This window comes from Hyperolius riggenbachi, chromosome 5 (assembly GCF_040937935.1).
Source record: "Hyperolius riggenbachi isolate aHypRig1 chromosome 5, aHypRig1.pri, whole genome shotgun sequence".
NCBI classification, from domain to species: Eukaryota; Metazoa; Chordata; class Amphibia; order Anura; family Hyperoliidae; genus Hyperolius; species Hyperolius riggenbachi.
The window spans coordinates 41,345,800-41,358,270 of NC_090650.1; the positions used below are offsets into that span (position 1 = coordinate 41,345,800).

At 46.4% G+C, this 12,471-nt stretch overlaps 1 protein-coding gene across 2 annotated transcripts in view; it reads left to right on the plus strand.

Annotated features, from left to right (window-relative positions):
* Positions 1-12,471, plus strand: part of PTER (phosphotriesterase related) — a 131,820-nt gene that overhangs the window by 14,013 nt on the left and 105,336 nt on the right. For both annotated transcript variants that reach the window (XM_068235546.1, XM_068235545.1), the window contains exons 3-4: positions 5,106-5,371; positions 8,833-8,973. In XM_068235546.1, the coding sequence (XP_068091647.1) occupies positions 5,106-5,371; positions 8,833-8,973 (407 nt within the window). The remainder of the gene's footprint in view (positions 1-5,105; positions 5,372-8,832; positions 8,974-12,471) is intronic.

A 12,471-nucleotide genomic window follows, 5' to 3' on the forward strand; every position in this document is an offset into this window, starting at 1 on the left:
TTATCAGACATCAGACATGTTGCTGCCAAAACGAGCTCCAGCATGAAATCGCTGCTGCCCCACTCTTTGAACGCTGGGCCCATGTGGTCCCCATTCAAAATGCATAGGAAGTGGGGTAGAACGTCCGGTTTTTGTAGCCAGTGTGTTGTGCGCTCTCCGGCTCTCATTGCTTTGTATTGGCCGGATGGTGCAGTCCGGCTCCGCTCCGGATACGGCTGCCGGAGGAGCCGGACCAAAAAATAGCGCATGTTGGAACGGACGCCGGAGTCCAGATCCGGTCCGGATCCGGTCCGGCTCCGGTCCGGCAGAACGGACGCATGTGAACGGACGCATAGGCTTCCATTGCTATTGCCGTGCGTCCGTTCCGTCCGTTCTGCAAGCGGTCCGGCTCCGGCACGGCGATTCCGGACGGCCACCGCTAATGTGAACCGGGCCTTAGTGCAACGCGTTGTGCAGGTGTGGTCCCGCTTCATCAGGCAAACAGGAGTATAACTCAATGGGTCTAAATGCAGAAGTGAGCGCCTCTGTCACAGAGGCACTCACTCAATTGAGTTTTATGTTTTTGAGGGAGATGAGTCCACCTGACCATCCCCCTCTTTTAGACAGTTTTTAAACCTTTTTTTTTCTACTCTGGCGCCTCTGTACACCAGGCCTTGCTGAAATCTTGATTCCACCCTCGGTGGAGGGGTGCTACCCCGTTTCCTATCTACAGAGAGCGACATCTTAAAAACCTGAGTGGGCTCAGGTTCTAATACTCCCCACCTGCACTTGAAGTGGTTGCCTATGGGGAACCCATGTTTGTGAGTATATCTAAATGGTTTGCTTTAAAGAGAACCCGAGGTGTGTTTAAAGAATGTTATCTGCATACAGAGGCTGGATCTGCCTATACAGCCCAGCCTCTGTTGCTATCCCAAACCCCACTAAGGTCCCCCTGCACTCTGCAATCCCTAATAAATCACAGCTGTGCTGTGAGGCTGTGTTTACATCTGTAGTGTCAGTCTCAGCTGCTCCCCCGCCTCCTGCATAGCTCCGGTCCCTGCCCCCGTCCCTTCCCTCCAATCAGCAGGGAGGGAAGGGATGCAGGCGGGGACCGGAGTTCTGCAGGAGGCGGGGAGAGCAGCAGACTGACACTATAGAGATAAACACAGCCAGCTCTGACAAGCTGTTTGTCAGCAGCGTGGCTGTGATTTATGAGGGATTGCAGAGTGCAGGGGGACCTTAGGGGGGTTTGGGATAGCAACAGAGGCTGGGCTGTATAGGCAGATCCAGCCTCTTTATGCAGATAATATTCTTCAAACCCACCTCGGGTTCTCTTTAAACCACAACCAACTTAACAATACTACACCATATTGGGCTCTCGATTTCTCTTTGTTCTTCCAAGGATTCTCTTTAGGTACATTAATTAAATTTTACTTTTAGCCTCTTTTAATTCTGGCACATTTAGATACTCTGTATTTTTTATGGAAACCTGGCCCTGTGACATCAGACACTTTTTTCCTCATCTCATACTGCAGATGATACAATGCTTCCCTTATTAGCGGGTGTACAATGCTGCTGTGAAAGGAAGTTTGCACTCATGTTAAAGGCATTAAGTTATCATCCTTCTAGGCGATGTGCAGGCTGCTACCCGAAACTCCAGCTCTGTGTTCTGCTGAAGACATAATGATATGTGAGCCTATTAGTATTAACTCTGTAGCATTCATGTAAAAATAGCTTTTCGGCTCACATAGGGAAGACAGTGATTAAAACTGTAGAGAATGTTTTTGTAACATCGTACCCAGCCTGACGCATGTCAGCTTGTGGATAGACATTTTGCCTTCTCTGGTATTGCTGCAGGTAAGTACAGTGGGTTGCAAAAGTTTTCGGCCCCCTTGAAGTTTTCCACATTTTGTCACATTACTGCCACAAACATGCATCAATTTTATTGGAATTCCACGTGAAAGACCAATACAAAGTGGTGTACATGTGAGAAGTGGATCGAAAATCATACATCATTCCAAACATTTTTTACAAATAAATAACTGCAAAGTGGGGGTGTGCGTAATTATTCAGCCCCCTGAGTCAATACTTTGTAGAACCACCTTTTGCTGCAATTACAGCTGCCAGTCTTTTAGGGGTTGTCTCTACCAGCTTTGCACATCTAGAAACTGAAATCTTTGCCCAGTCTTCTTTGCAAAACAGCTCCAGCTCAGTCAGATTAGATGGACAGCGTTTGTGAACAGCAGTTTTCAGATCTTGCCACAGATTCTCGATTGGATTTAGATCTGGATTTTGACTGGGCCATTCTAACACATAGATATGTTTTGTTTTAAACCATCCCATTGTTTCCCTGGCTTTATGTTTAGGGTCATTGTCCTGCTGGAAGGTGAACCTCCGGCCCAGTCTCAAGTCTTTTGCAGTCTCCAAGAGGTTTTCTTCCAAGTTTGCCCTGTATTTGGCTCCATCCATCTTCCCATCAACTCTGACCAGCTTCCCTGTCCCTGCTGAAGAGAAGCACCCCCAGAGCATGATGCTGCCACCACCATATTTGACAGTGGGGATGGTGTGTTCAGAGTCATGTGCAGTGTTAGTTTTCTGCCACACATAGCGTTTTGCATTTTGGCCCAAAAGTTCCATTTTGGTCTCATCTGACCAGAGCACCTTCTTCTACATGGTTGATGTGTCCCCCACATGGCCCTCACAGAGCAGCTGTATTTGTACTTACATTAGATTACACACAGGTGCACTCTATTTAGTCATTAGCAATCATCAGGCAATGTCTATAGGCAACTGACTGCACTCAGATCAAAGGGGGCCGAATAATTATGCACACACCACTTTGCAGTTATTTATATGTAAAAAATGTTTGGAATCATGTATGATTTTCGTTCCACTTCTCATGTGTACACCACTTTGTGTTGGTCTTTCATGTGGAATTCCAATAAAATTGATTCATGTTTGTGGCAGTAATATGACAAAATGTGGAAAACTTCAAGGGGGCCGAATATTTTTGCAACCCACTGTAAGTGGGTGCTGTACCTCTGTGGTGTACAGTCCAAGGGAGTTCCCGTGCGTGCTTTAAACCGAAGGGTGGGCTGCAACACCATGGCCACATGGATACGTAAAAGTAAGTATTGCAGCAAGCACAACTCGAAGGGTACCTGAACTGGCGTGTCATAGGATGAGATAAAGATAGGTACATATAGTGCTTGTCCTTCTAAGAAATTGTCTGAAGGCCCATTCTGCTTTCCTGCACAGTAAGTGTAATTGTTAAAAAAAAAAAAAACTAGTTCTGTTATCTATGCAAATGAGGCAGTCAAACAGGAAGTTGGATTTAGCTTCACTTGCTGATAAGTAACAGGTAAGCCTAAACTTCTATGTGCTGCCCCCTATGTGCAGCCTCCTCCTTTTTAATGCAGCAACGCCTCTTCCATGACCAGCCACCCGAGGCCTGGGCCTTTTTGTGGCCAGAAATGCTGCCCTGGCTCTAGTTGGCCTCCGGCCCCCCACTTCGCAGCATAGACAGCTAGATGTGCCCCCTGTATTTGCTGGCCCCACCCCAGTATAGGCAGCCACGTGTTCCCCCATGAGAACATCCAGGTTTCCTCTTCAGCTCTACCATCCACAGCCTCATTTCTGTGACTCTTCCAGCGACGCATGTAATTAAAGGCTCCACAAGAGGGCGTCATAGAGATGAGATGTGGATGGCAGAGCTGAAGGAGGATTCCAGTTGCGCTGATAGGTGAGTGATCACATCCATTCGCTTGCTACAGTTTGGCAGTTTCGGCTCTCTTGTCAGTATTCGCGATCTAACAAGCAGTCTTTCGGGATTGACCAGTAGGTTACATTCGACACATTGGGCACCCCGGCTCCATGGGATTCAGAGCCTTCCCTCTCCAGGTAAGTAACCTGAAGCGAGTTTCCTTGCTTGAGGAAGACTTTAACCATGTTATCCACCACTACAGTATATCTACTTCCCCTGTGACTTCATCAAAGCCATGAGGACGTAGATATACGTCTTGTAGCTGAAGAACAGCTGTGCACGATTGGGCTCACTCCTGTGCAAAACCTCCTGCACTATCTGCTGCAGCACTAATTGGTGAAAGTAAATCTATCTTTCGTGAGCCTACAAGATTGGTTTTTACCATTAAAGTGAACCTTAAGTGTCCCAAAAAAAATGAGTTTTACTCACATGGGGCTTACCTCAGCCCCCTGCAGCTGATCGGTGCCCACGACGAGTCGCTCTAATGCTCCGGGTCCCGCTGGCGGCCACTTCCGGTTTCGCCGTCAGGACCCGTCAGGCTGGGGAACGCGGCTGATACTACGCGTTCCCAGCCAAAATAGCACCCCTATGCGGCCATATGTCCGCATAGGCACCCGTATGCGGACATATGGCCGCATAGGGGTGCTATTTTGGCTGGGAACGCGTAGTATCAGCCGCGTTCCCCAGCCTGACGGGTCCTGACGGCGAAACCGGAAGTGGCCGCCAGCGGGACCCGGAGCATCAGAGCGACTCGTCGTGGGCACCGATCAGCTGCAGGGGGCTGAGGTAAGCCCCAGGTGAGTAAAACTCATTTTTTTTGGGACACTTAAGGTTCACTTTAAGAATACTTTAATTTTCTCAGTTCATAGTGAAAAATATACATTGTAGCATTATTTCAGAATCAAATATTATCACCATAAATTGTGACAGGGAACATAATCTAAGTTTTGTGATAAGCGGTAGAAATAGCCAAACAAAATTTGAGTTGTTTATCTACAGCAGCGCTTTTTATTTTTAAACTGGGATTGGTAAAACTGAGAAATGGGTTGGTTTTTTTCTACTTTTTTTTTTTTCCTCATTAGAATGCGTAGAAATCAAAACTGTTCAAGGGGAAAAATGCCATACAACGATAGCCTAGTTTGTCTTGAAAAAAAAAAACAATATATATTTCATTTAGGTGTCGTAAGTAAGCATAAAGTTACTGCTGATTTAATATGGACATAGCTAAAATGTCAAAACTGCTCTGGCCCATAAGTGGGAATCAAGGTCTGGATGCGAAGTGGTTAAGAACTAGAGTGCAACAATTGTTCTTACTGGAACTTGTTAATAAAGTTATCTATACATTTTCTGGTCTTCTGATTAGCTGACCCAGGTCCTGGTGGATGAAGTTACCGATGGCGCAGACGGGACAGACATAAAGTGCGGCATCATCGGAGAGATAGGGTGCTCGTGGCCCCTGACTGATAGTGAAAAGAAAATCCTTCAGGCAACCGCCGAGGCCCAGAAGCAGCTTGGTTGCCCGGTGAATATCCATCCCGGCAGAAGCAGCGAGTCTCCCTTCCAGATTGTGCGGATTCTGCAGGAAGCGGGAGCTGATGTGTCCAAAACAGTGATGTCCCATCTAGACAGGTACTCTTCTCAGCCTGACCAATCGCTCTCATCACTCCACAGCTTTACAGCATAGGCTATAGGTGGTAAACCTCTACTTCTTCATTGGGTGGTGCAATGTTCTACAGGTGCTCCTCCTCTACTTCTTCATTGGGTGTTGCTATGTTCTACAGGTGCTCCTCCTCTACTTCTTCATTGGGTGTTGCTATGTTCTACAGGTGCTCCTCCTCTACTTCTTCATTGGGTGTTGCTATGTTCTACAGGTGCTCCTCCTCTACTTCTTCATTGGGTGTTGCTATGTTCTACAGGTGCTCCTCCTCTACTTCTTCATTGGGTGTTGCTATGTTCTACAGGTGCTCCTCCTCTACTTCTTCATTGGGTGGTGCTATGTTCTACAGATGCTCCTCCATATAGTGTAGTTTTCCTGTTGCCATATTAGTGTAGAGTGCAGCCATTTTACCTCCCAGTGTGTAGTGCTAAAAACACCTAAAGTGAGATGGATATGGATGCTGCCATGTTAATTCCTTTTACACAATATCAGTTGCCTGGCTGTCCTGCTGATCTTTCATGCACCAGTAATGTCTCAATCACACTCCTGAAACAAGCATGTGGCAAATGCATTCAGGGCCCTTTCACACCTAAGCGGAATCAAGGCGATTCCCGCTAATCGCTAAAGCGCTAGTGTTTTTTTAAAAACGCTAGTGCTATATTAGTCTGTGGCAGTGTTCACACTTAAGCGATTAGCGATAATCGCAGGTGTTCCGCGATTATCGCTAATCGCAAACGTGTTGCATGCAGCATTTTTCCGGCGATTTTAGGAGCGATCGCCATTAGCATATATAGAAACGCTAATCGCCATTGCTCCAAAAAACGCAAATTTGTACAATGATTTGTCTGCGTTAAATCGTGGAAAAATCACCCACAGAAAACGCTACCGCAAATCGCTAGTGGTTAGCGATTTTAGGTGTGAATGGGCCCTCAGACTTGTATCCCTCTCACTTCTGGAGTGCTTTAGATTCAAGTTCAAGCACTTTATTATCATTGTGTAACACAACTAAATTACTTTTCATGACAACCCCCAATCCTATACAATAAAATCCCTGTGTCGCTGCATCCAGCTGTCCCTGTGTTTTTGCTACTGCGTATATGCATAGTAATGGACAGCTGGACGGGACCAGGGAACGAGGGAGGTGGGCGAGCAAACCTGACGGGCCGCACCGGCGGCAGAAAAAAGACCTAGAGCCCGTTTTTAAACGGCCTTGGGTCTACTAGTCTGCATATAAAGATCGTAAGGCCTGGGGCTCACCCGGGATTGTAATCACGTAAGCGCTATGTGCAGCGCTCCCTGGTGCGATTTGTCTGGAGTTTGGAAGCGCTGTAGAATCTACTACAGGCAATAGTACAGTGCTTCTGGTTTGCATGTTGTATTGTTTTTGAACCCATGGAAATAAAGTTTAAAACACTTACCGGACCTCTCACATACTTCTGGTGCGTAGCCCCTCCCCCTAGTACAAGAGGTCATAGGCACTTCTCTATCTCCAATTACAGAAACTCAGGTGACCTCTAGTCAAAGGGCGAGGAGGGGGGCGCAATGGAAGCTAGATCTTTGGTGGGAGCCGGTAAGTGGTTTAACTACTTTAGTACTGCGCTAATTGAAATCTACGCCCTGTTTTGGTGGTCACCTGGCTGGCAGGGTGTAGATTTCAATTAGCCGCCGCTGCACGCATCCGTCGCTCCCGCCGATCTCGCCGCTGAATCCCCACCATCTGTCGCCGCAGCTCACTGGCTCTGCCTGTCTCTATGACGGCAGAGCCCTGTGAACCGGTCAGGAGCCAATTTAATTGGCTCATGGCCCTGTCTATCAACATAAGCCGCTCCCATTGGCTTACATTGATAGGCAGGGTCAGGAGCCAATGAAAGTGGCTCCTGACCGGCTCACAGGAACTCTGCCGTCATAGATACGGCAGAGTGGGTGGCCCAGGATCCTGACGTGCGGCGGTGATGGCGATTGCGGCGGGTATGTGTGGCTTAAAAAGTCATTTTTAGGAGAAGGAGGATAGATACAATTGTTTATTACATTAGTTTACTTTCACATCGGGTGTCCTTTAATATCCATGTATACCAGCCCCAGTCTTTCACAGTTCCATTGGACAGAAGCTTTCCTCTTCCATGTGCTGCCCCCTATGTGCAGCCTCCATTTTACATTTGCAGCCTCCTCTTTTATATGCTGCAACCTCTCTTTCATGTCCAGCCGCCCTCTTGTACAGCAGCTGCCCAAGGCCTGGGCCTTCATGGCCTTTCCATAAATCTGGCTCTAGTTGACCCCAGGCCTTATTGACAGTATTTTCAAACATTTAAAAATTATACAGTGTTAAAGTGTACCTGAGGCGACGTGACATGAGATAAAGGTGTATGGACGATGCAAAACATATAAATAACCAGGCTGAATTACTTGTTTTATTTTGCAGCCTGAAAGAGTTAATTTCTTGGCATGGAAGTGACAGCTTCTGTCTTGTCGGTAGCCATAAAAGTTTTCCTGGCAGAATACAACTTCTGAGAGCAGGGGGAGGTAAAAATACATGAACTATTGACCTTATTTATAATTCTTGGACACTTAAAGAAAAAAAATTATGTCACCTGAACCGGGGGGGGGGGGGGGGGGGTTGAGGGGGATTTGCTGAGCGAATCAGGTAGCTGCCAAAACCACCACTCTCCGCCGCACCTGTGGGCTGCACTGGCCCACTTTCACTTTCGTGACCTTTGGGTCATGACGCTCGAAAGAGCTCTCTCACCCAGCATGCTGGGAGGCAAGGGAGTGGCAGGGGTGTGGTCAGGAAGGGAGAGCTGTCCAATGGCAGCTCTGGAAACCCTGCAGGAACGTCCCTAGTGGGCGTTTTAAACAAGGAGTCCCTCTCCTCTATTTACCCTCCGAGATCGCAACAAATATTGTCGCTAATTTTGGGGGGCTATAGCGTGGCGGTGGGGGGCAGAGAGCGGCGGTGTGGGGACACAGAGTCATGTCATAAGGCAGAGAACATGCTTCTGTGTCCCATCTGCTTCCACTACAAATTGCCTCAGGTTCTCTTTAATAGGCTGCTACTGATTAAAGAAGTAAAACCCTGGGATACTTTAAAAAGTCTTTTTTAAGAGTAGGAGGATAAATATAATTGTTTATCTCATCAGATTATTTTCACCTCGGGTTCACTTTAAGGATAAACCTATTTCTTCTGGCCTCCTCACCACCTGAGAGACTCACCCGCCAGTCACCCCATCTGTGCCCTCTGGCGTTACAGAAGGGTGATCTGAGCCCAGGAGAGTCCTGCCAGCCTGAGGACATTCTCCATAATTAATCTGTGGTTAATAAGAGCACAAGTCCTCTATGTAATCACTGGCCGATGACACAGAAAGCCTTAATCCCTTTTAATGGGAAACCGCTAATGTCAACACTGATGCAGCAAAGCGATTGTTGCCTCTCGTTGCAGGACTATCTTTGATGAGGAGAAACTGCTGGAGTTTGCGAAGTTGGGCTCCTACCTGGAATTTGATTTGTTTGGAACAGAACTGCTGAATTACCAGTTTAACATGGCTATCGACATGCCCAGCGACAGCGACCGGATCCGAACGTAAGACGGCAATTTATATCTCATGTGAAAGTTTGTGTACTCTAAGATGCTTAAAAACAAGAAGAGAATCGAGAGCCCAATATGGTGCAGTATTGTCAGGTAAAATGAAGAGTTCAATACAATTTTATGTGTATATACTCACAAACACGGGTTACCCATAGGCAACCACTTTAAATGCAGGTGGGGAGCATTTTGGACCTGACCCCACTCAGGTTAAGAAGTCGCTCTCTGTATAGTATATGGGGATGCACCCCTCCACCCAGGGTGGACTAGAAGATCAGCAAAAACTCGGTATACAGAGGTGCCAGAGTAAAGCAAAACGTTTTAAAAACTGCTTAAAAGCAGAGGGGGATGTTAAAGAGAATCTGTATTGTTAAAATCGCACAAAAGTAAACATATCAGTGCGTTAGGGGACATCTCCTCTTACCCTCTGACACAATTTCGCCGCTCCTCGCCGCAGTAAAAGTGGTTAAAAACAGTTTAAAAAGTTTGTTTATAAACAAACAAAATGGCCACCAAAACAGGAAGTGGGTTGATGTACAGTATGTCCACACATAGAAAATACATCCATACACAAGCAGGCTGTATACAGCCTTCCTTTTGAATCTCAAGAGATCATTTGTGTGTTTCTTTCCCCCTGTTCTCATGCACTGAAGTTTCAGGCTGCTTGTTTCTTCCTGCAAACAGCTTTGCCCTTGTCTGTAATTCTTCAGTATGTGAAAGCCCAGCCAGCTCAGAGGACGATTTATCCAGCTTGTAAAAGATAAGAGAGAAGAGAGAAGCTGCTCTATTCCTAAATAACACACAGGCAGTGTGCATAGAGGGGCCTCGAAGGGGGAGTTCATAGCAGAACCACAACACTGAAGAACTTGGCAGCCTTCCAGACACAGGCCGACAAGTCTGACAGGGGAAAGATACATTGATTTATTACTGAGACAGTGATAGTAGTAAGTGCTGCAGTAAGCCAGAACACATTAGAATAGCTTTTTGAACTTGTAGGATGATAAAAAACAGGATGCAATTTTTGTTACGGAGTCTCTTTAAGGTGGACTCACCTCCCTCTTACAAAAAAAAGAAAACTCACTTGAGTCTCAATAAAACAGAATTGACAGATAATTTATTCAACTCCACAAATGCAACGCGTTTTGCAGGCGGGGTCCGCTTCCTCAAGAAAAAATGGGAGCACAACTCAGTGGGTCAAGCAATAGGTTTGAGCGCCTCTGTCTACAAAGGCGTTCAAACCTATTGCTTGACCCACTGAGTTGTGCTCCCATTTTTGCCTGAGGAAGCGGGGTCACGCCCGCAAAACGCGTTACATTTGTGGAGTTGAATAAATTATCTGTCAATTCTGTTTTATTGAGACTCAAGTGAGTTTTCTTTTTTTTGTAAGAGGGAGGTGAGTCCACCTTAACATCCCCCTCTGCTTTTAAGCGGTTTTACTCTACTCTGGCGCCTCTGTATACCGAGTCTGGTACTCTAAGATGCTTGCACACATTACAGGAACTTCATTGTAAACCAGCATGGCCTTGCTTTGTCGTTGCGTAACCCTGCGGTAAAACAGGGTAACGCAATGCACACATGCAAGGCAAGTGTAAAAGGGGCCTTGACATTTATCCACCAGTCTCAAACTAAATGGCGTAAAGGAGTGGGACGCAGGTAAGTGTGGAAGGGGCTTCAAGGAAACGATCAATAATGCAAACGTTTACAATCATTTGGGCCCACCAGCTTCTGTGTTTTCACACAATATGATCTGCAAAAGGTGATTGAAAATATGATCTGTCAGTAAAATTCAGAACCAGAATCATTTATTTAGCCTAGTACAATGTGAGTTGTAAACGGAATTGGTTTGGGCACAACCGTGATGGTACAGTGAGCATACGTTAGTAGATATACAGAATATGCACACAGTGCATACATATACATACATTAGATACAAGCAGTAGGTGCAGTGCAAATACAAGGCAAAGAGTATGAGTAGAGTAAGGCCCGGTTCACATTAGCGTTCGCTGTCCGGATTCGCCTGATCGGATCCGGACCGTATATTGTACAAACGGAACGGACGTTCCGCATAGCAATGCAAAGTCTATGCGGCCGTTCACATGCGTCCGTTCCATACGGAACGGAGCCGGATTGGATCCGGACTCCGGACACTTTTCCAACATGCTCTATTTTTTGGGTCCGGATCATAATCCGGCCGACGCACCCGGACCGGAGCCTGACTGCACCATCCGGAAATAGAAACCAATGGGAAACAGAAAGCACAGAACACATTGGCTATAAAAACCTGACGTTCTACCCCACTTCCTATGCGTTTTCTAGCGGCCATTTTGGATGGGGACACATCGGCCCAGCATTTCTGGAGTGGAGCAGCAGTGACTTTGTGCTGGAGCTGTTTGGCAGTTTGTCGGACGTTGAGGTGAGGCCCTAAACAGCGGAGGACCTGATTCTACCTGATTCTACAGGTGCACCTTCTGCTGACCTCCCAGACCCCAACAATATTATATAGTTTGTTATCTCTTTTACCAAACGGATCCGGATCGCAGCCGTATTCATACCTGATGAATACGTATGCAAACGGTCCTGTCATCCGGTCCGTTCTTTACAGAAACGCAAGTGTGAACGGTGCCTTAGGCGTAGTTAGAAGCATCCATAGAGATAAACCCAGTAGAAGGGACCAGAGGCAATCCGCTGCTGTCTATGGCACTCAAACGGTTCTGCAGCAATAATTGGAATCAGATGCCCTCCAGTCTATCCCGAGAAAGGGCTCTATTCATAAAATATTTGCGGGAAAAAAAAATCTTGGAGGGAAAACACTGCATCGGTATTTTAGAGTTTTGTGTGCTAATTCATAAAAAAGTTTACACTTGTGATAATAGGTCGGGGAATTCCCCGCACTAAGCTGGTGGTAACATGAGATGCTGGCTGAGTTGATACATTTTCTCTGTGCAGACAGTTAGTATAAAGGGGGCAGCCCCAACATCCCTTTAGATGTGCATTTTTTTTTTAACTGCCTCTCTTCTGATGTGAAATTTATCTGAAAACAGGTACCCAAGGGGTTAAACACAGCCTGAGTATTCTGGGATGCCTTTTTTTGTTCTGCTCTCACTGCTGCTGCCTGGGAGGTCTGTTTCCATTAGCTTGCCTGTTATCCGCATGCTTATCACGTTATCTAAACAGCCGGTATTCTCCGTGCTGATTCCGCTTGCTCTAATCTTTATGAATTAACATGTAGTGACGTGTTGAGATAATCACCGCATAAGGCTGTAATTTTACTGCTCAGGAATGTCAGCTTTTCATGCGGAAACAGCTTTTATGAATGGACACTTTGATAAATGGTCGATAAAGTCAGCTGTTTTGAGCATTACCGCATGCGGGAATGCTTTATGAATAGAGACCAAAGAGAGAGAGGAAAGGAGAGAATCAGAATCATGAGAGAGAGAGTCCGCTGGCGTTGTGGCAAAACCATGGCTGGTTAGTGTCCTGGTGGTCATGCTTGAA